General features: G+C 40.9%; 1 protein-coding gene across 1 annotated transcript in view; it reads right to left on the reverse strand.

Annotated features, from left to right (window-relative positions):
* Positions 1–323: 323 nt before the first annotated feature.
* The window catches only part of TMOD2 (tropomodulin 2), a 52,478-nt gene continuing 25,549 nt past the window's right edge, over positions 324–27,252 (reverse strand). The window contains exons 6-10 of the mRNA XM_040620634.1: positions 25,442–25,572; positions 23,298–23,405; positions 15,285–15,428; positions 9,859–10,003; positions 324–7,937 (exon numbers count right to left, since the gene is read on the reverse strand). Of these exons, the coding sequence (XP_040476568.1) occupies positions 7,903–7,937; positions 9,859–10,003; positions 15,285–15,428; positions 23,298–23,405; positions 25,442–25,572 (563 nt within the window). The 3' untranslated portion in view covers positions 324–7,902. The remainder of the gene's footprint in view (positions 7,938–9,858; positions 10,004–15,284; positions 15,429–23,297; positions 23,406–25,441; positions 25,573–27,252) is intronic.

Below are 27,252 nucleotides of genomic sequence, written 5' to 3' on the forward strand. Positions count from 1 at the left end.
AAAAAAAAAAAAAACAACTAAATCCAAAGTTAACATAAAAAAATCAAGGTAAAACAATGAGCCCATTGGGATTATCTATATTCCTGCTCCCATCTAGTCTAACAATTTTTAACTGTTTAGCCAAATATGTGCGTATTTGTTTTAATACTGAATTCTTTCTCCCTCTGGCTACTTCTCGTTGTCTATCTACTTCTTATCTTTTTCATAATAAGGACACTTTATAGTCCTTTCTGCAAACGTACTCGTCTAATATGAGAACATGGTGCCAACCATTCATTTTAAAAAGATGACGTGTCTAAAAATTAGCCAGATTCAGTCTTTACTTCCATTTTAAAAGGAAAGTTTATTAATTCCTAATGTTCTGTACATTTTCACTTGGAAACTTCATTCCAGGCATAAATGAATACATCATATCTTTGAAAGCAGAAAGATCTTGATGAATTAAAACAGTATACATTCACCTTAGCATTAGGTCTGGCTGGCTAATTCCAAAGGGTCAAACATTACACCTATTTGTGCCCACTGGGATTCCTATTAATTATCAGGGTAAGAGGATTTCATACTTCATACATTTTGCTTTATGACACACTTATTTCCCACAATGTCCACTTTCACATTTAAAAGGCAAATTAGTCTTTAATTCCCTAATGAATGTTTACCTTTGATTGAAAACTTTCGGAACGAAAAGTGAGACTATGTGAATTTTCAATAACTGCTTAGCCAAATAAATGTTGCCAATATAAGTTTAAACAGTTTACAAAGTATTATTTCCTTTGTTCTCTTCAAACAATACAGGTACACATAAGGTCACACGTTACAGGCATCCAAACTGGTAAGATATTACAATTGGTGGCATGCAAGTATTTTACATTTTTAAATGCAATGAAAAATGCTGCTTGTTTTCCTTGAGTAGATGAAACAGAATTAAGATAAAGCTTTAATTAAAATATCAATATTATTCCATGAATATAGCCGGTTTTTTTTTTTTTAAACCAAAATGACAGAGATAAGAATTTTAGTTCAGAATAATTTCATTCTTAACTAAAGATTGTCACTGGCAATGTTTGGTACTAAAATAAAACTTCCTTAAAAAGCACATTTTCTATTCATCTCATTTCACCCTATGGCCAATTCCTATCTATTCGCATTTAGATTATCCGTGGGAAATTTTAAAACCGCGGCCAGCTTGTCTCAATTGCACAGGGTATTTCTGATTGGCTTCTCTCATTATCAATATGTGCTCAGAAACACACGCACGCACACACACACACACACTTTAAGTAAAAGCCTATGAAAAACATGCTGTGTTTACTGTGCTCAGTTTCCTTCTTTGCATTTCCTCCTCTTCTTCTCCACCAATTTTGAGGAGAAAATATTATATATTTTAAAATTTCCTTTTCTGAAGACAGTAAAAACTGCTGAAGAGGAACAGATAACTGTCTGTGGAATGTTCAGACCTCTTCCTCTGGATATAAAACCTTCTGAAGAGGGATGGAGCTGCAACAGAGGCATTGCTCACGCATGCTCAGAGGCAATGAAAACTTCAGAATCACAGGATTATTGTAACGCTTGGGAGCTGGGAAGGTCCTTAGAAAGCATCTAATTCACTCACTTCATTTTACAGATGAAATGAAGACAAGAGAGATGGAAAGTCTTGCCCAAAGTCACACACAGCGGGCATCCAAATCAGAGCTGTTTTCCAAACATCACATGATGACCAATGGAGCATCATTCTTGCGGGGCGGGAGGACAATTCAATTCAAGCAACATTTATGAAGCACCAGATATATACAAAGCACCTGACTAGATGCTACTGAAGACACAAAGCTTGATGAGATGCTCCCTGCCTCCACGCGCTTATGAAGGTCCCGTGACGCCATGTTTTGATATCTTTCTTAGCACAAAAATACTGACAAGGCTAAGGTTGCTGGTGATAACAAGGCAGTTGCTGACCGGGAGAGCTGATCTCACAGGTGACACTTTCTCCCCTTCACTATCAGGGCTAGAGCCTGTTACACAGCTGCTAGAGCCTTAAGGATAATCTTCGCTCCTAGGTCTCCTGTCAGACCTCAAGTCATAGCCTACCCCTGTGGTGACAGAGCCTGGCAGGAGGGCAGCACTGCCCCAGACTCTCCCCTCAATTCTTAATCACTGTTTGCTCCCCCACTTGTGTCCAGCTTTAGACTCACTGCAAGGGCCCTGACCATGTCCTGGGGGTACTGTCAAGATGACCCAGGAAAATGCGCCACCACACACATCACTCGTATACAACACGCGCCCACCCATCAACTACCTCTCCCGTCTCTGTGTTAAAAATGAAATAATTCCAGTCCCCTATGTATGTCATACCCATGCTGTGATTGCTCCTACTCAATGCTCAGAAGAAAATAAAGCAGATTTACGAGGCAGTGGAAAACATTAGTGAATAGATGATGAAAATGGTCTCCCACTTTTGTATAGCCCTTTCCAGTATAGTGTTTTCATCCCATTATCTGGTTATTTTCTCACCACAAATCTGTGAGGTAGTTAGTGAAGATAGTATCCCCATTATAATATAGCTGAAGAATCTTAGGCTTGAGAGACTAAGTGGCTTGCCCCGAAGTCACTCAGCTAAGAAAGCGTGGAGCCAAGTGTCCAGGTGTCTTGACTCCAAATCCAGTGCTCTTCCCCCTATGTAGTCTATAATTGTCAGGCAATTGAATGAATTGCCCATGATCATACACCTGCTAAGTGTTGGTGATGGGATTAGGGGTCAGCCTCTGAGTCCGTTAGTATGGTGCCCTTCCACCATACCGACTAGCAGAGCCAGTGTGCTCGAAATGACCACCACGGAAGTCGTCAGAGAGAAGTCCAGTCTCCTTCACCCTCTCCCAAGTCAGTGATGCATCACAAAACTAGCATGAGTTCTGCGAAGTGCGTGGCCTTCCTAGAACAGTACCCAGAGCCAGGTTACAGATTTAAACTTTGAAACACTTCCTCCATCCGTCTCCTGGATGTTTAATCATTACTGTTATGGGTGGATGGAAGGCGGAAGCTGAGCAGAGCTTACTTCTCCCCTTAAGCAAATGGAAACCTTTAATTTCCATCTTCATCCCCACCTCACTCAGCCCCTCCACTTAATACCTTCTGAACAACAAAGCAAAATTCGATCTAATCTAGAGATGGGAGCAAGAAAACAATAAATACATTTTGAGGTTCTGGGTACTCTTCTCTCTCAAGCTTGTTGCCAGGAGGCCCGATCATATGATTTTCATCCAGAGGGCTCAGCCTGATGCTGCCAAGCGTTCTCACACCTTGCCTTTGCCTGTGTCCCAGTCCTTAAGCTTTGAGGATGGTCTGGTAAGTGGCAGGGATATTTGAAGTGAGGAGCAATAAGTGGGACCTGGTACTGGAAGGCAGAGCTAAAACATTTCTTTTTTGTTCTCTGCTCATTAAAATGAAAATAGCTATTATTGCATCATTAGTGGAAGAGTGGAAGGAAGCTTCAGGATCCTGACTTAAAAGCTGAAACAATTCCAACCCAGTAGAGGTAACATACCACAGAACCCAGTATTCACAACTTACTGCCCCCTGCCCACTTCCGCCGATGCTATCAATACTCAAACTAGAAAGATGGTATCCACTTTGCAAAAAGGCACTCTACTTCCAAAACCCAGAAACACATATCAAATTGTATTAATCCAGAACTCTTACACTTTCTCTGTCTCCTTTACACTGCCTGGGAGAGGGCTAAGTACATCAAATCCCTGAAAAGAGGAAGTATCTGTAAACTCTTTTGGAAATTTAAACAGCTACCCCACATCTAAACATGCTGATGCTTCATGCCAGTTTCAGATTTGAGTATCTGAAAGGTTCTCATGGTAGTTCTTCAGAGCACACTGGTTTCCCTAATGCTGGTGCCCTGCCAGGGGCCACATTTCTGTCTGGAAGAGAAGCAGCTGTTCTTTTGGTTTGGTGTACCAAGCTTCCCTTAGGGAAATTGTTCTGAGGAGTATAGGCATTGGGATGATTTCTGAGTTTTTAAATGGAGATGGGCTTTTATCGTAAGATGAACTGGTGCTCTAAGACGGGCGAGCGGCCCGTGCCCCTCCAGGCTAGTGATTCTCTAACCTAGGCCCACAGCAGCTCCAAGAGGGGTCAGGCAAGAGGGACCGGGAGATAGCATCTCCCTTCAATCCGTCGTCCAGCTTTAGCCAAATACCACTTACAGTATTTGGTGATCTTTATGTACAAAATATTTATATACAACTTACCCTACCGAGATGGAAGGAAGGGGCGTAGTCATGTTGATGAAGATGAAAGTACTTCCATTTACACGCTTGAGGCGTATGAAGAGTTTGGTGCTGGGACAATGATTTCCAGGCTTCTAATTCCCTAAGACTTATCTTCTACACATGCTGTGAAATCTGGTGGTTGGTGACCTAAGCTGCCAGCTCCAGGGAGTGATCTGCATTGAACCTGGGCCTGCAGCAATGCTAAGAAGGACAAGGGAAATGGAGCAGGGGAGAGCGCATCTCCCTTCAATCAGTGGTCCAGATGTAGCCACATACCTCATTAGATAATTAGATATTTGGCCACACACACACACACACACACACACACACTTATTTACATTATGTCCTATCACGATGAAAGGAAAGCATTTAATTGTGTTAATGAGGATAAAAGAGCTTCCATCACATGCTTCAGGCAGATGGGGAGATGCAGTGCTGGACTAGTTACGTGATCTCTAGACTTCCAAATTCTCTCCTAAAAAGTCGTCTTCCACATGTGCTGGGATGGGTGTTGGTGTATGAGCTTGCATGTCCTGATGAGTGATATGACACTAGCATGGGCCTGTACAGGTCTGAAAGGGAAAGGAGGTGGTCTGGGGAGAGATTATCTCCCTTCAATCAGTTGTCCAGATGTTGCCAAATCTCTCAAAACATAGTATTTGGCAAAATGAATACATATAAAAATACTTTATATACATTATGCCCCACCATGATGGATGGTAAGGGGTTAATCGTGTGCAGGAATATGAAAAAGTTTCTACTTACACACTTTGGGCAAACAGGAAAATGAAGTCCCGGGCTAATTCAATGATTTATACGGTCCCCAAAATGTAAGTTTATCTTCTAATAGTTATCTTTGATATGTGAATACTCATGGAAATGTCACCTTTCAAGCTACTTTAAAAACACAAGTAATGATAAGATAAACTGATGAGTAATAAAGATTTGATTTTACACATTCTATTACATGTGACCCAACTATTTTAGCTTGTGAAAACAAGCTAAAAACAGGGCTAAATTTTGTTAATAGCCCACTATTTTGCTTTAATACTATCAACAACCACAGCACAGTCACCATCAAATTCCGACTTTTTTTCTTGCTTTCTGCCAGAGTTTGTCGGGAACTGCGTTAGCGCCCAGTCCTTGGGGCTGCAGGGAACGCTCTGTGGGACACAGGATTTCATAGAGGGGAAGGCAAGGAAGACAGCGAGTGAGGAAAGAAAGGAAAAAGTCTGACTTGAAGGGCCTGTCAGGGACTCAGCACTTATAATATATCTACAACAAATCTAAAGGGAGAGGAGAAAGACGCGGAAGAGAAAGGTTCTTCCCTTTGGCAACATGGTAACCAAAACATTTGTATACAAAAAAAGAAATGTGTACATTCTACCCTGTGGTGTGCTGATGAATGTTCATCAACCAGCAACCTGGGGGGGGGATGTCCTGATTTGTAACATTTGCTAATTTCCATAATGTAAGTACTGCCATTATCGCCAAGTTCAAATTACCAGCAAGAAGTCCTAAACTTCTGACTTGGAAAGAGATGCCCAACAGTACATCATTATGCAGTATTTCTGTCATACAGACACAATAGGTCTGAATGATCTCAAGAGCAAAGAAAATTAAAAGGTATTTTTGAGTATTACTCTTGTTTTTAAAATAATTTAATTGTAAATGCATGCCATTTAATTTTTAATAACGGCTGTATTTAACAACAAGTTTGCAAAATTCTTGAAAATGTAATAATTGGAAAGCCTGTATGAGTTGGCTTCAACACACCACACCTAAATGAGTAAGGGGGAAGGAAAAACCAACTGAAAACCATCAAATGGTATTTACCATGTTTTTTAGAGAAAGAGATCAAGTCAGAAGCTAATTCAAGGACTGCTAGGACTCGAAATATATCAACATATTCTGCTCATTATTCCCTCAAAAAATGTAAAATATTGTCAAGAAAATGAGATGTTTCAAAGGATTTTAGAGATACGGATGTGAGTTCTTGTAATACAAGAAAATGTCCACTTTTATGAAGGCTCTCTCTCCTAACCAGATTCCATGTGTTTTACGGGCTAACTAGAATACACAGTGTTTTCCCATTAGCTTGTTTTACTACTATCAAGCGACTCAGGAACACTAAGTAACTAAACGAATTCGGACTTGGGCCCATCTTCTTCTGAGTCAGCAATCTCTTTAGCTCCAGGTGTCACCAGCACAAGGGATGATGCCTTTACAAGGCTCAGAATTTCAGACAAAAGAAGAGAAAAGAGAAAGAGCTGGATGGAAGGGAGGGGAGAAGAGAGAAGAAAGGGAGAGAGGGAGAGGAGCCTGAGGCAGTGTCAGAGCGCCACCAAGGACAGCCTCGGGCACTGACTGTCATCCAAGGCCTGTGAGCTCGCGCCAAACGCTGTAGTCCTGTGTTTCCTTAGCATCACACTGTCACACGGCTAGATGAAAAGTCACTGCACGCAACCACGCAATCATCTCAGTTGTATGTTCACAGGCTTTGTCCTTGAGAAGACAAACATTTGGAGAAGCGATAAATCACATTTTTCCCCTGATGTCTGCAGAAGTCTGGATAGATCATGCCAGAGGCACAAACGTCTGTATAAGTACCTTGAACATTCACATTTCGTTCTGTGATCTTGTCACACTAAGGATAAAGCAATACATGCTTCTAAAATTTGCCAAAATGATGCAATCATATGTATCCGACAACTCTGACTAAGGTGCAATTACTATTGTTTTATTGAGGAATGTACTGTTTTAAAAGCTGGCCTCTTTCTAAAATTTAAAAATTTCCCATTATGTCCGGAGAAGTTTAAAACAGCTTTGTAAAAAGTTATCTATTAGAGTCATGTTAAAGATCGAATTTATGTTGACTAATCAATAAAGGTAGGTGTGCTAAATAATTTTGCTGCCTGTAAGTCTGCCCTGAAGACTACTCATGGGTTACTATTTCAGACTTATTTGCTGATGCTGTGTTAAAGTATGATAACGCTGCCTTGCTTTCAGGAAGATGATACCACTGATCTTCAAAGAGCGGGACGCGTGCATTCAGAGTACACTTCTTCAAACAGTGGGGCATGTGCATTTAGTGATTTTTCTGGAACTAGGGGAGAATTGGTGCCAAGTGGGTCACATTTTCTCACCCAGTGAAGATTGGCAATACTAACTTCTTATGTGGTCAGAAAAATACTTCTGATGTATTTAGCCTAACTCAAAGCTACGCATGTAAACAGAGATAGGCCTCTATCGTAATCACAGTTACAAATACACGTATATACTAAACTCCTTTCAGCGATTAAAAAAAAAAGTTCATGTAAGAAAGACAGACAACCCAATATGAAAGTGGTTAAGTAATTTTCGATTGCTGTTACCCACTAAGATCTGCTGAAGTCCACTGGTGTGAGTTGCCAGAAGTGCCCGTGAGCAAATGAGACAATTGTATATATTAAAAAATCCAAGATAAGTAAGTAGTGCTAAAAAAGAACAAGAATTAAATTATTAGCTGGGTGGTTAACAGAAATACACAACCTTGGATAAAATGGTCCTGATGGGAAAGGAGAAGAGTTTTTGCTTGCTTATTTCTAAAGGGCCACCATGGTGCAACTTTGCCTCCTCTTGCAGAAGTTTACCTTCGGTCTCCTTCAACTCGCTTTTTACGAACTAGGTGAGAAATAAAGACAGGGAAGAAAAACGATAAGTGGGAGGGATGGTCCTTAAATTCCAGACAAACAACATTAATCACCCCGAACAGCAATCCCACACATTTAAGGATATAGTTATCTTAAATTTCCATACTCAATTACCCAATACATGGTATAAATGGAAATGATATAATAATCTAGTGTCTTGCGGAATTTGCATTTTAAATAAAGTCATGTCTGATATTTGGGAACTTGAATGGTAGAAATGTCTATGGAGTAGCAGGTCCAGAATAGACCCATGAAACAGTGAACTTCTGAGTATTTCCATGATCACTTACCCACAGCACAGCTCAGCCTCTGTGCAACCTGACCCCTAGCTGGCTTTAACTCCCCAGGATGACATGCTTACAGTCTATGAATTCTGCTTATGGCTTGAAAATGAGGAGGAGCTGCAAACAGATGTTCACAGTTTCTAAACCTGCTTTAAACAACCCCCCCTTGGAAGCGGTGATTCAGATGGCAGGCAAACTCAGAGAGTAAGGTTCCCTTGAGTGGGTACTCAGTACCAAAAAAGTGGCCCTGACTGCCCATTCCCAGTTTCTGCAATCCATTTCCCCCTTTCACCTCTCCACCTGCAGGCCTGGCTGGTGGATAGGAAGAGAGTTCCTCTAACCCTCTCGGATTTGGCAAAAAGGTGCCCTGGCTGGGGTCCTGCCCTAAGTCTCCACTTTAAATAGCCCAGCCCGCAGAAAATGAGACAAAAGCTATAGCCCACAGCTGCCACTCCTGGGCTCATGATCTTTTCCCCATTTACTTCAAGCTTCTTCTTTTTGCCTCTTTCTCTTTTGTCTCCATGTTGTTCAGCTGTGGACTCCCTGCAATTTTCCTAGGTGCCTTCTGACTGCTGCCTCCGCCCTTCCCCAGAGCCCTGTATGCAGGGTTGCCCTCTTAGCCTCATCCTCTACATTCCAACGGCAAGCACTGCCACATGCCTGGCCAGGCTCTGGAGGCCACACAACCTGCCTCGCCTGGGCCTCAGCAACTTGGCTGAGCATGCTTGGCTATGGAGAAGGACGCTAATCTTTACCTGCCCCTTCCGGTTCCACCTCTCGGTTTCTGTCTTCTCTACGATCTGAATCCTCCCCGTGGCCAGCACTCTACTTGGCGGAACACCGTGCCCAGTTCTCTTGTCCAAGGCCTGGCATTCTGTCCCTGAACCTCAACCTGAGGACCGAGCTCTGCTATTGGCTGGCTGCTTGCCAAGTGACTGTCTGTTCTTGGATGGCCTTTTGCCATGCTGCTTCAGGTGACTGAGTGGTGCCCAGACTAAGCTTTCCCAATCTGTCCTATTCTTTTGCACTGCGGTTGACCAGGATATGCCCCCTCTCATCCTAACAGAAGAAATGTCACGGATCCTCAGCAAAGACTAGGCAGCAGGAAAAATTAAAGAGGGGCTAACTGAAGAGGCTACTTCTAAGTTTAACCTTGATAACATAGCTCCATTACTTTACTTCACATGGAAATCACCAAAGTATCAGACATAACCGCATTCGAACCCAAGTGCAAAAGCGCAGTCAGGGGTCAAACATAAGTGAACTGGGAATTTCCAAGTCACTGCATCCATCTTCTGGTGCAGATAACAACATAGGGTGATTACATGTAAGAAGTAAAGGAGAACCAAATTCATAAAGGAAATCAAGCAAAAATCAAAGGTTGTCCGGAAAAAAAGAACAAACGGTTCTTGAGAGAATGCTACAATAAAATTGAAACACTGTGAAACTGTTGAGAATTCCTAGGATAACGTAATAATGTGCCTTTGATCAAGGGCTGACACCAAACGCCGGTGGAATGATGTCTGTGAGATTCTGCATCGGAAGTGGAGAAATAAACAGTCATCCTGCTCTTCTAATTGCCAACAGCACACGTTAGGGCTGCATTACCCAGGTCATTATTCTTCGTGATGGCGGCTGCCACCCTTGTCCGAGGCCCTTGCTTGGTAAACTGATAGCCAAACTTGAGGATCCTTGAATTCTCCTCGAGCATCTGGGCAATTTCCATCTCCACAGCTGTTCCCAACTGCTGTCTCTGGTTATAGGTGCGGACACACACACAGGACGACCAAGAAGAAAGAGGAAACAGTTACTGGCATGGGAGAGATACACAGCTACTTGCTGGACAAAAAGGAAAAGGGGCAAAAGTCTCACATTGAAAGGAATAAAGTCACTTGAGATATTTTCTCCCCGTCACTTGAGACCAACAAAATCCAACAGACAGCCATATCTGCTGGCACACTAAACTAAAACACTAAGCAAATTATTTATGAAGAAAAAGATGATTCCACACGTAAAATTAAAGCAAAGCTAATAGTCGGTGTTTCCAATTTACCCCAGTTTCCATGGTTTAAACAAAGGGTGTTTTTAAGTAGTGAAACTGTCTTACAGCAATCAATCCGATTCCTGAATTTTCTATTCTTGGATCCGTATCCAAAAATAATTAAAGTTCATCAACCAGCTGGCCATTCTTTTTCAGCAGAGTCTCAGTAGGAGATCCCAAAGAAGCTTCATTGTGATTTGAACCATGGCCAAGAGAATTATCAAACACTGAAGGGGTTATTGGGCTATAGAAAAATCCGTTTTTTAAGTTGGTGAAAGAGGTTTTTTGTGTTTTTTTGTTTGTTTTTTAAGTTGAGACAGAAGAAAAAAATTAAAAGAATTTTTAAAAAAGGGCATATAAATATAGGAATTTAAAATTAATCAAAATTTAACAAAAATTAAAGTCCAATTTTTCCATAATATATTTATTAAAAAATTTTAAGTTAAAAAGAATAGGCTTATTTAGAAAAAGCACACAAAAAAAGTATAAAATACAAAAGCTCCCTTCCCCCAGTATTTCCATTCCCCATACAGAAAGCCAGTTTGGCATATGTATGTAGTCTTTTAAGACATTTTCTATGCATTCATATGTCTACCTAATATGTACATGTATGCTTTTTTCACATAAATGGAGTATATCAGCATACTGTTCTGAAACGTGTTTTTATTTTTCATTTAATATTAAGAACACCTTTCCATTTCTACTTTCCATTTCTACTATTCCAAACAATGGTGCAATTAATTTCCCTTGCACACACAGTATATCCTAGGACATTTCTGCAAGTTTGCCTGTAGGGCAAATTAGGGCTGGGCCCAAGAGTAAGCATGTTTCAAATTTTGATATATTATTCACTTACCCTCAAAAGTATGACAGTTTTTTACTCCTGCTAATAAGTGTTTGAGATTTACTATTTTCCCTACCCTGGCCAACATGGGATATTATCAATCTTTCCCCCCTTTGTCAATCTAATAGGTGAAGATTTATATTTCACTTGTATTTATTTGCTTTAATTTGCATTTCTCAAAGTATGAATAAGAACAATTAATTTTCTTATGCATCTGTATTTCTCTTTTTGGAAACTACCAATCTCTGTCATTTGTGTATTTTTTTTTTACCAGCCCATGGTTCCTTTTTTTTTTAAATTAATTTGTAAGTTTATTATATATTAGGAAATTAGACTTTTGTCAAATGTGTTGAAAATACTTTGTTCAGTTTGTCTTTGACTTTCTTTTTGATTCTCTTTTCATTTTCATATGGCTAAATTTATATCAATCTCCTAGATTTTATATCATGTTTAGGAAGGCTCTTCTGATTTCTTCTATCAGAAATCCTTTTGGTTTCTTCCATTTTATGATTTCATATATTTTCATATTTATTTATTTTATTTTATTTTTAAAGATTTTTGTTTATTTATTTGACAGAGATAGAAACAGCCAGCGAGAGAGGGAACACAAGCAGGGGGAGTGGGAGAGAAAGAAGCAGGCTCATAGTGGAGGAGCCTGATGCGGGGCTTGATCCCAGAACACCGGGATCACGCCCTGAGCCGAAGGCAGACGCTTAACTGCTGTGCCACCCAGGCGCCCCTATATTTTCATATTTAAATCTTCATTTCATCTGGAATGAATTTTAGTATAAGAATCAAGATAGAGCCCCAACTTCATCTTGTTCCAAAATGCTAGTGAAAGTGTCCCACTATCTTTCACTTTATCTTTTCCTCACGGAGGAACTCTGCTACAAAATTCTCAGGTATACTTGGAGGTGTTTCTGCAATCCATTATTCTGCCAAGTCTATTTCTGTGCCAGCACCATGCAATTTTGATTGAATTATTATATTTTAAAACACACCTTTTAATTTTGGAAAATTTAAGTATCGAGTAGATGAAAGAGAAAGGTTTAGGGAGAAACTTTTTTGTTCTAGGCGAGTCCTAAGGTCTAATTCTTTGCTCCTTTTCTTTCTTTTCACCCAGCAACCTGTCAAACCAGTCTCTCCCCAAGAAATTAACAAAATGTGGTATTTCCAGTCAGACAATAACTCTGGGTATCCAGTGTAGAGATTAGCGTTCTAAGCTAATGGGAGGGAGAGGCAGCAAAAAAAGAGATCCTGACCTCACAGTTCCATGAACAATTTTAGCTCACGACACGCTTTCGAACAGTGGGCTGTACTAGGGATTGAGACCTGAGCTAGGGTTGGGGCCGCCATAGTTATGCCGTATGCCCCTGGAATGAGCCAAGTAGTGCTATCCAAGGGCAGAAGGAGCTCACGGTGGATGTGGCTGATGGGGAGGGATGACATAAAGTCCCTTTACTACCCCTCACAAATCTCACACCTTTGTGTGGTAACATGCTTGGGTAACATGCAGGATGGGCTTGCTGATGGCTACGTAGTAAGGGATGCAGGAGCTGCAGAAAAGCGTATTGCGAGGGGCATAGAAAAGAAGGGGAGAAAGTAATGTAACATAGGGCACCTTTCTTTCTCAGCCTGGGTCTTTTTATTTGAGGTCTTTTGTGTTATATAAATCCAGGGCAACAAACGGAGGCCAAAATTTCTTGTAATTTGCCTATGTTTCCCCTTAATAAGTCACTAACTACAAAGGCAAAAGAGAAACACAAGTTTAAGCATACATTTCTTCTGTTTTCTTTAAGTTACCTTTTTTGTTTACTCAAATTTATTTAGCAGTTGCCCATCTGTTTCATTAATATGCATCACCGATTGTTCTTCTCACATGGGGCATCTGATTAAATCATTACCTATTTACCTGGAGCCTAGCCACGGCAGCCCGCCCCAGTGACGGGTTCTCAGCAGGCCTTTGTTTCGGTGCAGCTGTCTGCTGCAAGGATGCTAAATTGGTCTCAGCTGCTGGCCCTGCCTGAGGAAACGGTCTTACAGATTATTTTATCCTTCATTACACAGATGAGGAAACTGAGGTCTACTTCTATGCCTATGAGTCGAAAAACAAAATTTGGATTGAAATCAAGTTTTTACTCTGAATTTCCTCTTCCTTGGAATAAAGCAAAGAATTTTTCCAGTTGCTCTAGAAAGTCTCCATCCTCTTTCTTGTCGCAAGTGTAAAGAAGCTATTTCAGAGGCATACTGGCGAATAAAATGGAAAAACGACACAATTCCATCCCAGATGACCGAAGAGGGGTGATAAGGTTGAGGTAAGGGGACTTTAAGAGAGCAGATTCTGGCTTTGTATTTCAGGGTCTTCTTCACATGCATTATGAAAAGCTGCTCGATACTCAATGTTCAGGATTCCAGCTCATTCACCAGATGTAGGGTTGCCAGATTTAGCAAATAAAAAATACAGGACACCTAGTTAAAATTGAATTTTGATTAATAAATATAAATAATTTCAATAAATGAAAAGAAATATGTATATATTTTAGTATAGCATGTCCCATATATTTCATGGTACATACTTACACTAAAAATTATTTGTTGTTTCTCTGAAATTCAAATTTAACTGTACTTTATCTGCCAGTCCTAACCAGGTGGTATCTTACAAGGAACTAGGAACAGAGTATCTGGAACACTACTTCAGATATGGGGTTTCATAATGGCCTAAACCAACATAAGAGGTTAAATACACTTTGGAATAAGGTATCCACTTCTGTCATAGGTGTCCTGGAAATAATATGCTAAGAGCTCACTTAACTTCTTTCTTATACTAGTGCATTTGGTAAATATTCCTGAGTCATCACTTCTTTTCTTTCAGTTCATATTTCTCGCTGGCTCATTTTCCTACTCTCCCACTCCCTGATGCCTCCTTTTAAATTTACTAGCGGCTGCACACAGCGGCTGCTGTGCATACCCTTTCCCATATCTGCATTTGGGAAAGCTGCTTTGGTGACGTGTCCCTTCTGGGGAGGGCGAGAGTAAAGGAGCACCTGTCTTCTCTAGGTTCCCCTGCTCCCCTGGCAGCAAGCCTCTGGAGGAGTTGAGGGGTGGAGGACCTGCACTGAAGCAGCCCCCATGTCCTAATTAGCCAAAAAGAATAGCAGAGCTGTTCGGGGGACCTGCCGGGGGTTTCCATACTTAAGGAAAAGTCCTGGGTAGAATCCTAGGGCTCTATCAGCTCTTGGAAGGTTTAGACTAGGGAATTTCCGGACATGCAGGGGGCACTCTCAGTGAGCGCCCTCCCCATGGGAGAATGCTCACAGCACAGGTCTCTGTGTTGTCTCCTCTTCCTGGGCCATCGCAGGGCCCCTTCTGCCCACTAGACCGTGTCTAGACCTCTCAGACTCACCGAGTCCCATGGCAGACGGTTCCCTGTACTGAAAGGGGCGGGGCACAGCACCATGCTGAGAACTGAGAATTGCTGTCGGACAGCAGGAGCCAGCGGAAGCCATTAGAGCAACTGGAAACACAGCAGGCGGATGCTGGGAAAAGGCCTTCAGGGTTCAGGAAGATGTGGCCCTAGAGACAAGCAGCTTGCTTTGGCTGCTGATGGGAACCTAAGAAACACTGCAACAGAGCTGAGACTGATTGCACTGTGGGTGTGGCCTGCTCCTCCAAGCCAGACCATCTTCTAGAACCAGGATTCCTCTAACCAGGCTCTGTGGCCAGCCTCAGGCTGCAGGAGTCCAGTTCTGCTCAGAGCCGGGAGTCTCCCTCTGGGCATGGCCAGTCTGCTTTCTCCTCGCAGCCATAGTCCCAGTGAGACGCAACAAGCAAGGCTGGGACAGGACTGGCTGAGATTCCTGTGAGGAAGCAAGAGTGATGCCACGCAAAGCAGCCGGCAACACCTGCGGCCCCGCCTCCTCCTCACCTGGTGGCCGACTAGCCAGGGCTGGGGCAGAGCTGGCCCTTTCTGTCTTGGGCTGCCTCACTGTACATCGCGTTTGTTACTGACATGCACTCCCACACACCCTCCACAGGCCAGCAGCTGTTGTAGCTTACAGGAAAGCGGAACATTGACTTGAGTCACAGAACTCTGGCGTTCAACTCACTGCCTTGTGGCCCCCCCCTTCACATGCACCCTGTGAGTCATACCTGGTTGTCAATCTTGATCTCTGTCAGGGTGTCATTCTCTCTCAATGCCTCCACCAGGGCCAGGATCCCGGTCCCAGTGATAAAATTGGATTCGATGTTTAGGCTTTTCAAGGTCTTGTTTACTTTCAGCATATCTGCAAAAGCCTTATTATGCAAAAAAGAAGTAACCATTAATGCTTCTGAAGATTTATTTACTGAACTCCCCAGCCCCAAATTAAACACAGATGTTTTTTGTGTACTTAAAGGAAAACTTAGTCAAATCAAACGAAGAATAATTCAGTCCAGCGGCCCAGACTTAGGAATTTTGCATACCTGTAAAACAAAAACAAAGACAAAAAATCCTGACACAGGATTACCAACTGTGTTAGATAAGGACGTTGAGTAAAATCCCACTACCATCTGTTATCATTATCAGTTTGCTTTGTGTGTGTGTGTGTGTGTGTGTGATTTTGTTTTTGTTTTTGTTTTATTTGAGAAAAAGACATTTCAACATTAGGAGAAATATAGAAAGGACATGATCTCAGAATTATTTTATTTTGTCCCTTTTCCTATGAATGGATAAAAAAACTTCACTGTTGACTTGCATGTGGGCACTACTGATTTAGTCTTATTACTTCAGGCCATCTATAAATCAGAATTCCTCAAAAATAACTTTTGGAATATAACCACCATTCCGAGTGGCAAACCCACGGGGGACCCCCAGTTCAAAATAAGAGATACATACATGCACTTGCCTGTTCCCCTTGCACCCAAAGTTTGCCACTGGCATGAAGAAAAGAGGTCATTTTTAAGTGACTGGAACTCTCACAGTGTAAGAAAAACAAAACAAAACAGAGGGCCATTCCCTTGAAGAATTGCCAAAATAACAACAAAAAAAAGACAGATTGGTGGAGAAATGACCACAAACAAAGCTGTTGCCTGAGATGCCAGAGTAAGTCCCGATTGGGGCATCTCATTAAAGAACTGCCTTAAGAACAGCCTGGGACAGCTAGAGCGGATGGAGAGCACATCGCCCCTCCCTGCAGCTTCCCAGGAAAAAAAAATAACGGGGCCAGCGGCCACAGTCAATGAAAACTTTCCCAGAAACAGCCTCTAGTGAGGCTAGGAGCTGAGATGGAAGCCATGTAGAAACAGAGGCACCTTCAGACCTCCCACCAGATATGGTGTGGGAGAAACCTCAGCTATGTCCAGAAATGAACCCCTCCCAGAGTGAAGCCCTCCTAGCTGTAGACTTGTGCGGGACTCCCAGCCACCTGTCAGCTTCTCATGCACACACTTCAGAGAGGGCTGCCAGTCAATCCACCTGCCTGCTTACAAAAGCATTCATTCATTCATTCATTCAATCAAAAAGGACTATTTAGTGGGCTTCTACAGTGTGCTAGCAGCAGAGAAAACAAAAATCTGTCTTAAGAGGACAGCTGATAAATTAATCAATAAAATACATAGCCTGTTGGATGGTGACAAATGGGAAACAGAAAGGGCCTTCCTTTTGAGGGACAGGTCTGTTGGTGAAACAGATCGATACAACTGCTGCGGAAATGACCCTGGTTCACATAAAACAACCTCCTTCTCTACATGCAAGTCTGGCAACCAGTGACTGCCAGACCTTGTAGGAAAACCAACCTCATGGAAGAGAAAAGCCAAGTTAACCAAATAGGACAACATGACATAGAGGGAACAGAGATTACTCAGGGAACAGAAGCAAATGTAAAGACTCTAATTGTTATTCTCCCTCTTCTCTCCACCAAAAAAGAAAAAGAAAAAACCCCACATGGTATCCATAAAATAAATACTGGACTATTGTGGGGAGAAAAAAAAGAGGACTTTGAACCAGAAAATGTCCTGAAAAGTTTAAATACTACATTGGAATAAAGAAAAGTATTGGACATCCAGAATGACAAAATGAGCATGGCTGAAGACCAAGTTGGTGAGTGTAGACCACAAATCTGGGGATATTCCCAAGAATGTAGAGTCAAAAGACAAAGATAGAAAACAGGAGACAAATGTTGAAAGATATGGGGGAAGATACAGAAGTTCAACATTCAGTTAGTAGGAGTTTCAGAAAGAGAAAAGAGAAAAAAAAAAGACAACAGAAGGGAAAAAATTAAATAGGAAAAAAATTTCCTAGAGTTGCAGAGAGTTATGAGTCTTCATCTGAAAGAACCCACAGGATGTTCAGAAAAATGAGTTAAGAAGTGGGCACATACAAGGGAAACTTTGGAACTCCAAGGGAAAAGAGAGAGTTCTAAAAGTTTCTAGTAAGAAATGATAAAGTATTTACAAAGCAACAAGACTCAGAGCAGCATTAGTCACTAGACAGCAAGGCCCATGAAAACAGAGATTTATACATTTACACAGCCAGGAAATTGTAAGTACTGGTGAAGAGTTTTAAATGTTTGCAATTAATCTATATACAAAACATAGACTATAATGGCATAAAACATACAAAGCTGAAAGGGGTGAAAATAATGGAATAACTAAAATTCGTAGGTAGAAAAAGAGGAGGGATGAAGGCAGAGTATAGAACTGCTCTCAGTTTTTCTAATGGAGAAACAAAAATTATCTAAGATGATAAATCAAAACCAAAAAAGTATGTATATCAGGGGTTTTCTATTCTGCCTCCATGTTAGAATGATCTAGAAGCTTTAAAATATATAAAGCATTGGGTCTCACCTCAGATGAATGAAATGTGAATCTCAGGCTGTAGCCTGGACTGCTGTAGTTCTTTTTTTAAGATTTTATTTATTTATTTTAGAGAGAAAGAGAGAGAGAGTAGAAGCAGAGGGGAGGGAGAGAGACAAGCAGAATCTATGCTGAGCACAGGGCCCAACACACAGCTCCATCCTACCACCCCGAGACCATGACCCGAGCCAAAACCAAGAGTCGGGACACCCAAACGACTGAGGCACCCAGGCGCCCCTGGACCTCTGTATTTTTAAAAAGCTCTCTGGGTGATTAATGTTCACCAAGATGGACAACCATTTTGACTAAAGTCATAAAGACAACAACTAGAAGAATGAAAAACAGGGGCGCCTGGGTGGCACAGCGGTTAAGCGTCTGTCTTCGGCTCAGGGCGTGATCCCGGCATTATGGGATCGAGCCCCACATCAGGCTCCTCCGCTATGAGCCTGCTTCTTCCTCTCCCACTCCCCCTGCTTGTGTTCCCTCTCTCGCTGGCTGTCTCTCTGTCGAATAAATAAATAAAATCTTTAAAAAAAAAAAAAAAAGAAGAATGAAAAACAAATTGCTTATACTGATTGTTCTGGGGAATGGAACAAGGAACTTCTTAATTATTTTAATTGTTTTTATGGTAGAAAACACAGGAAGAAGGAAGAGAAGGAATCTAACTTGGGACCAGAACAGGATTTCTCAACCTTGGCACCAGTGACGTTTGAGGCCAGAGGATTCTTTGTTGTGGGATGTTGTCCTGTGTCCTGCAGGACATTTAGCAGCTTCTGAGACCCAGTAAATGCCAATAGCACCCTTCCTGGACATGACAACCAAAAAATATCTTCAGACACTGCCGAATGTCCCCCAGAGGGCAAAATTACCCCGGGTTGAGAAGCACCAGCCTAGAAAAATAATCCTGTGTATTAGTCAAGCAGTTGCTTTAACTGCAAAGAAAGCTGGAAGATTTGGACTGACATTATTGTACGCCACGTAAATCAAAGTGCATTTATTCACTGCTAGGTCCTTAATTAGGATTAAACGTACACATTTTAATTAGAGCATCAGGAGGAAACGCATCAGGCTTTTCCTTCTGGACGCTCCCGGCTTCAGGATTTACGTTCATTATCAGAATAACAAAATGTTGGAGCAATTAGGCCTTTGTAAAAAAAAAAAAGTTGCAGGACTTCCTGGCAAGTAGCCAGGATCTTGCCACTTTCTTTTAAACTTGAGAAAACACTTTTCTCATTCTGAACAAAACAGGGGAGACCCAGCCAAACATAACCCTGGGCTGCAAGCCCAAGTTAATTTCAGTTCAGCAAATATTTAAGCTTCTATTACATGTGCTGGGGATAACATCAGTAAAACAAAGACTAGATTTCTTAAATGTTATATAGTTACAGTGGAAATACATTTTTAAAGAGAAGGGTTTGCTTTCTGTACTTTACAGGATTATATGGAAATCCAGTTCCCTGCATTGTCCAAACCTGCACCATCCAAAGCGTAGCCTCAAGACACATGTGGCTCTTAAGCCCTTGGAAAATGGCTGGTCTGCATTGAGACGTGCTGTAAATGGAAAACTCATACTGGATTTCAAAGATGCGGAATGAAAAAAATAATGGAAAAAACCTTATTACATTTTCAAATTATATCTTGAAATGATAATACTTGGGACATACTGGTTTAAATAAAATATAGTATTAAAATGAATTCCATCTATTTCTTTTTTTTTTCTGAATGTGGCTACCAGAAAAATATAAAATTATATATGTGGCTTACATTTGTGACTCTCATTTTATTTGTTAGGGACAGTGCTGTCCTAAACTCTTGACTTTTATGTGGCATCATTGTTAATAGTAAAAGTGTTTTTTAATGTATTTGGACTTTCTCTGGTCCCTGCTAGAGATGTGGTTCTATGGAAGTGCTCGGGGCACGGTGAACTGAACTTGATTATAGGTCACTTAAATGCACTTCCTGGCTCGTCTACATGCTGTGTAATCTTAGTGAAGTTACTCAAACTTTATCAGCCTCAGTTGCCTCATCTGTAGAATGGGGATAATGCCATGTCACATACTCACAATTTGCCTACGTTCACAATAATCTCACAAGTGCCTCATTGCATGTTTCTGAACTTTATTTTCTGTAGTTTTTTAAAAAATATTTTATTTAATTTATTTGAGAGAGAGGGAGGGGCAGAGGGACAGGGAGAAGCAGGTTCCCCGCTGAGCAGGGATGCAGGACTCCATCCCAGGACCCCGGGATCATGACCTGAGCCAAAGGCAGATGCTTAACCAACTGAGCCACCCAGGCGCCCCTCTGTTTCTGAATTTTAAAAAAGAAAAGTTTCTGAAACTCTTGGCTTTAACACTGATCTTTAATTCTTTTCTTCTCTCTTTTTTTAAAGTAATCTCTGCACTCAATGTGGGGCTCAAACTCACAACCCTGAGATGAAAAGCCTCATGCTGTATCAGCCAAGCCAGTCAGCCAGGCAGGCGCCCCCATCTTTAGTTCTTTGCAGCGAGTTGTTTAGTCATAATCACCGTTTGAAGATCTCTATTGCCTCTGGGGTAATCGACCGATTTTCAACCTACAGAAAAGTTCTTTCTCGACTTTCGTATGGCTGAAAGGAGAACCACCTGAGGGCAGCCAGGTTGAAGGCTGGACCATAGGAAGCCATCTAGGAATCAGGCCAGAGAAGCTGGTCTCTTCACACCCAACTATTCCTTCCAATTGTGTGGTGGGCTTGTCACGTGGTATGCAATCAACACATAGCTGTTGCATTAAAAAGAGTATCGAAGAGTTTATTAGATTTGGAATTTATTTAGTCCATTTAGCAAGCTATCTATTTGACCGGGTAGAAGAGTTGGACTATTTGCTAGTGGTATCAGCAATGGACTATAACCTATTTCCATCCCTGCAATTTTACTGTAATATATTATACTGAAGTGCCAAATAATTCCCTCATTCATCCCTTTAGTCACTCACATACAAAATGTGCTGTGAATATTTCGCTTTAGTGAAAACAAATCTGAACGACAGAGATTATAAAAATCATATACTGATAAAAATCCTTAAATTGTTAATTTCACCTTTCTGCTCTTTTTCTATTTTAATGATAGGTTTCAAATTCAAAACCGCTTTCAACTTACGCATTTACATATGTAATAACTGTTGGTGAAAACATCAATTCTGTAGCTTAGTACCTCTTACATGACTACTTATTTTATATATGCTATGGTCAGCATAGAAATATTCTTGATTGCCGAGAGGTTGGAGGTCATGTTCATTCATTCATTTGACAAGTGTTGTTCAAACATCTACTCTGTGTCAGCAGTTGTGATAGGGAGTCATCACTTTCATGTTGTCTGTCTTTATTATTTTATTTTACTTTATTTTACTATTTTATTTTATTTTATTTTATTTTATTTTATTTTTTTACAATTTTTAAATCTGGCAAATGTATTTTCTTTTTTTTTTTTTTTTTTAAAGATTTTATTTATTTATTCGACAGAGATAGAGACAGCCAGCGAGAGAGGGAACACAAGCAGGGGGAGTGGGAGAGAAAGAAGCAGGCTCATAGTGGAGGAGCCTGATGTAGGGCTCGATCCCATAACGCCGGGATCACGCCCTGAGCCGAAGGCAGACGCTTAACCGCTGTGCCACCCAGGCGCCCCAAAGAGAAAGAATCTTAAGCAGGTTCCACGCCCAGGGCAGAGCCCGACTCAGGGCTGGATCTCATGACCCTGAGATCATGACCTGAGCTGAAATCTAAAGAGTCAGATGCTTAACCGACTGAGCCACCCAGGCGCCCTCCATGTTACCTGTTTTTCATGCCATTTTAGGTCTTCCAACAGACATGTTACTTTCAATCACATCATCAAGTCAAGAAAACTTGTTTGTCTAGCTTCAATCAAGGGCTGAGCATTAGAGGCTGCAGAACCACAGGCTGATGTTCAGGCTCCCCAAATTGACATATTTTAGCAAATGTATGACAGGCAGGCTCTGTGTACAAATATAGCAGAGTTTGATGGCTAAGCCATCCTGCTTGTAGAACCAGAAAAACCTGGTGGTGCCACTTACTGGCTGTGTTAAGCTGGAAAAGAGAGTTAACCTCTCTGAGCCTCAGACCACTCATTTGTTCAAGTGGGAGCTAATAATAGTACATACCTCATAGTATTACAGTGAGGATTAGGTGAGCTGATATGTGTAAAGCACAGAGCTTACTGCTGGCGTTTACTAATTACCCAAGAAATGTTAGCTATTAATAGTAATAACATCGACGGTGGTAATAGTTGTAGTACTTACTTGGGCCCAGGGGCTTCCTTATGTAGCTGAATTACCTGAAATGCGTGGAAGGAACAGGGCTTTTGGTTGGTTGGTGTTTTGTTTTTTTTTTTTTTTTCATATTCTGGTTAACGGTGTCAAAAAAAGGTTTTAAAATCTGGCTGTTTAAAATATTTTTGAAACATACTAATCCATTTCAAAGGTTAAAATGAAATATACTTTTATATGTGCTGAGCTCCTGTAGGACTTGGGGGTCTTATAATAACCGTGGACTGTGACAGAATGTTAATGTAGATACAAAAGTTTCAGAAAACTTGTACTAAGCACAGAGCAAAATCTAAATATTTATTTAGCTCAATGACTAATCCAATCTTATTTCTTTCACTTAAAAGTGTAGTGCTCACAAAATTTTAGTTAATTCAAAGTGCCTGACATTTGGGTTCTGTTTTATTGTCTCAGTATAACTGATTCTGTTTAACTGTGTAGAAAATACATTTGCCAGGGGCGCCTGGGTGGCACAGCGGTTAAGCGTCTGCCTTCGGCTCAGGGTGTGATCCCGGCGATCTGGGATCGAGCCCCGCATCAGGCTCTTCTGCTATGAGCCTGATTCTTTCTCTCCCACTCCCCCTGCTTGTGTTCCCTCTCTCGCTGGCTGTCTCTATCTCTGTCGAATAAATAAATAAAATCAAAAAAAAAAAAAAAAAAAAGAAAATACATTTGCCAGATTTAAAAATTGTTAATTGGTAAAACAAATTAAAGACAGTTTCTACTGAATTAAATACTTTCATGTTATATTTATTTATTTATTCATTTATCTATTTGTTTATTTATTTTTTTAGAGATTTTAGTTATTTGAGAGAGAGAGAAGGAGAGAGAGCACGAAAAAGGGGAGGGTCTGAGGGAGAAGCAGACTCCCCACTGAGCAGGGAGCCTGATGCCCGACTCAATCCCGGACTCCAGGATCATGATCTGAACCAAAGGCAGCTGCTTAACCAACTGAGCCACCCGGGTGCCCTCATGTTATATTTCTAAAAAAATTTTTTTTTCTAAAATTTTACTCACAATCGCGACGGGGTCATTGCTCCGGGTTGCAGCCAGGCTGAACTTCTTTACGTGAGTGTTGGTTTCCAGAGCTTTTGCAAATTCCTTCAGGGTTGGAATTGGAATGTTCTACAACGGGGAGAACATACACAGTTGATAAACCATTCTGTAGCTCCTCCTACCCCAAGTCGAGGACTCACAGCTTTTCAATACCTTATGGGTTTAGACGGTTAAATGCACGACATTCTTTCTAAAAGACTCGTTAGCCCTCGGCCAGCAACCAAGCCATCCTGGGCCAACAGCACCACTTACTGTCTAATAAGGGAATCTAACACAATCCGACATTCTGGCATCACCTTTCTGTTCACTGTAGCCAAGAAATTATGCACAAACCAAACTTCACGCCTTTTCCCTTTCATTCTCTATACTCTAGCCAGACTGACCCACTTGCCATTCTTTAAACATATCATGGTCTTTCTATCCTCCATACTCTTTAGGTATGCTTTTCCCTATGCCTGGAGATTCTGATTAATTCCTACTCATCTTTTAAGACCTAGCTGAAATATCACCTCCTTTGTTTAGTGACTCTCCTAGGCAAGATGAAAAATTTCCTTACCTGCAATTCCATAACATTTGGGGGTTTACAACATCATGTTGTAGTTATTTATTTACTGTTTTCCTCCTACTATACGTTTTTCAGAATAAAGACCAAATGAATCTTATTCCCTCTTCCACAGCACTCGGCACAGTCCTGACCACTGGGAGGGAGGCAATATGGGGTGCCCTAGAGGCTGGCATAAATCCTGGATGCACTACAGACTAGCCCTAGCTCTGTGGCCATGAGCAACTTCGCCTCTTTAAGAGTGCCACTAAGGATTAAATGAGATACAGTAGTCTCCCTTATCCATGGGGGATATGTTCCAAGACCCCCATGGATGCCTGCAACCACGGAGAGCACTGAACACTATATATAGTTTGCTTTTTTCCTATACATACGTACCTATGATAAAGTTTAATTTATAACTTAGGCACAGTAAGAGATTGACAACAGTAACCAATAATAAAATAGAATAATTGTAACAGTATATTATAATAAAAGTTATACGAATGTGGCCTCTCTTTCAAAATACAGCTAAACTCATCCTTCTTCTTGTGATGACGTGAGATGATAAAATTCCTGTGTGATGGGGTGAGGTGAGGTGAGGTGCATGACGTAAGCATCGTGGTGGAAGGTTAGGCTACTACTGATCTTCTGACAGTATGGCGGGAAGATTGCCCACTTCTGCACTGTGGTTGACTGAGGGTAACTGAAGCCACGAAAAGCAAAACCACAGATAACAGGGAACTACTGTAATGAATTTCAAGGATTTAGCAAAGGGTATGGCCCATGGTGAGTACTCAAGCCAAGTCAGTTATTATTATTACATGGCAGATGTTGGCCCAAAAAGAAGTAACAAAATAGATGCCAGGCGATGTTCTTTCTCTCTCTCTCTCTCACACACACCCTTCCTTCCCCTCCCTTTGAGAGTAACATGACTAATTACCAAATAGAATAAAGCAGAAGTGACAATTGTGACTTCAGAGAATAGGCCATGTAAGGCACTGTGGCTTCCTGCTTGCTCTTTTTCTCTTTGACCACTTGCACTGGGGGAAGCCCGCCATCATGACACGAGGACACTGAGGCAGCCCTATGGAGAGACCCATGGGGTGAGAAATTGAGGCCTCCTGCCAACAGCCACGTGAGTGTGCCATCCTGAAAGTGGATCCTCCTGTCCCAGTCAAGCCTTCAGATGACTAGCCCTTGGTGACAGCTTTACCAACAGCCTCACTTGGGATCCTGAGCCGCAACTACCCAGCTAAGTGCAGATTCCTGCTACTCAAAAACTGCGTGACATAACAAATGTTTGTTGCTTTAAGGCTCTAAGTTTTGGAGTTATTACCCAGCAGTAGATAACCAATATGCTGTATATAACGCAAACACTATGATTCTTCCCAAAGAATTCCAGAAATCACTTTTTAAAAATTTCTTCCTTTGAAGAGGATATCTTGTCTTAAAATCAGTGACTACAAGGGATTGGAAACAGGTGTGAAAGCAGGCAACCGGTCATCGCCATTAAATTTTCTCATGATAAATGAAGCGACTGACAATAATCATAATGAAATACCTTAATGTTGTTGAGGTTGACTTCTTGCAGGCTGGAATCATTGGCTTTCAGCTGCTGCAGACTTGTGTCCACATTGGTAGGATTGGGTGGTTCCTCAAATATTGGCTTGACCTTCTCACCTTTGACCACATCTAACACACACATTTTAATTTAATTTATTATCATTATTATTACGTTTACAAATTCTAATTTTAAAAGCAAAAATGTAAGGGGTCTCCTGCCAAAATCAGAGATGACTTCCTCAAAAATGACCTTTCCTTCCCATGCTCTGATTCTAATAATACTCTAATAGCAATGATAGTAAAGCTTATTCTCAACTAAGCAAACATGGGAATGGCATGGTTCTGAGTTACAGTTTCAAAGGTTGATGTTTCTCAACTGCCACGAGAAGAAGGCTCAGCAGCTGATGTACATGGAACCAAAAGTTCAGGGGGCCCTATATCAAACGCCAGCCACCCCACCCCCAAATCCACGGGCAGTTATTGCTGCTGCATATGGACCACTTTCAGACTATACTAATCAAACTATGGGATCTGAGATGCAAAAAAGAAAGACAGTCTCTTCATTTCCCAAACTAGACTATTCTTCTGGAATCTTTTTTAAAATTAATTAATTAATTATTATTTTTAAGTAGGCTCCACATCCAAAGTGGGGTTAAAACTCATGACCCCGAGATCAAGAGTCGCATGCTCTACTGACCGAGCCAGCCAGGTGCCCTCTCTGGCCTCTTGACCATACCTCACCCTTCTCTGATATCCATTTTGGAGCTTTAATTTTGACAATGATACGGGAAGAGAAAGGGACAGAAAGGCAAAACGGAACAATTCTCAAAAGCAGTTAACAGAAGATGTTTGCGGCATATATTTAACACACACAGTGTTAATATCTCAATGTCCACAGAGCTCCTACAAATCAGTAGACAACCCAACTAAAAATGAACAAACAAGATGATCAGAAGAGTCTCTGCCACTCAATCAAAAATATAACAAGTCCTTAATAAATGAAATACCTTTCAACTAGCAAACAATTGTAAAAAGAGATAACATGTACCACTGGCAACAATGTGGAGTACAATGCATTATCTTATGTTGTTGGTGAGAATGTAAGCTGAAGCGAACTTTTTGGGAGTCATTTGGCTTCACCTATCAAAATGTAAAATGTGGGTACTCTCTGACCCAGTAATTATGTATCTAGAAATCTAATCTACAGGAAAAAATAGCCTGGATACATAAAGACATATTTTCAGGGATGTTCACTGAAGTATTACTTGTGACAAAATGATAAAACGCCCATCAGTGTGAAAGTGGTTAAATAACTTATAGCATAATCACATAATAAGTTGCTACCTATTCATTAAAAGAATGAGGCAAACCTACACGTACTGATAAAAGAACCACCATTTGAAAAAAAAAGTTAATGGAAAATGAAATATGTATAAATATAACAAAATACGTACAAGACCTGTATGAGGAAAACCACAAAACTTTATTGAAAAATAATAAAAAAGAACTAAATGGAGAGACATTGGGAGAGACTAAACAATCACATGCAGGAAAAAAAAAAAGAATCTAGACACAGACCTTATACCCTTCACAAAAATTAAGTCAAAATGTATCACCTAATTGTAAAACGTAAAACTAGAAAACTCCTAGAAGATAACACAGGAGAAAATCTAAATAACCTAGGGTTTAGCTGTGACTAAAGTTTAGCTACAACACCAAAGGCTTGGTCCGTGAAAGAAAGAATTGATAAGCTGGACTTCACTAAAATTAAAATTTTCTATTCAGAAAAAAAATTTGCAAAATACATAT

The sequence above is a fragment of the Ursus maritimus genome, unplaced genomic scaffold (genome assembly GCF_017311325.1).
Source record: "Ursus maritimus isolate PB19 unplaced genomic scaffold, ASM1731132v1 scaffold_35, whole genome shotgun sequence".
In the NCBI taxonomy this organism is placed as follows: Eukaryota; Metazoa; Chordata; class Mammalia; order Carnivora; family Ursidae; genus Ursus; species Ursus maritimus.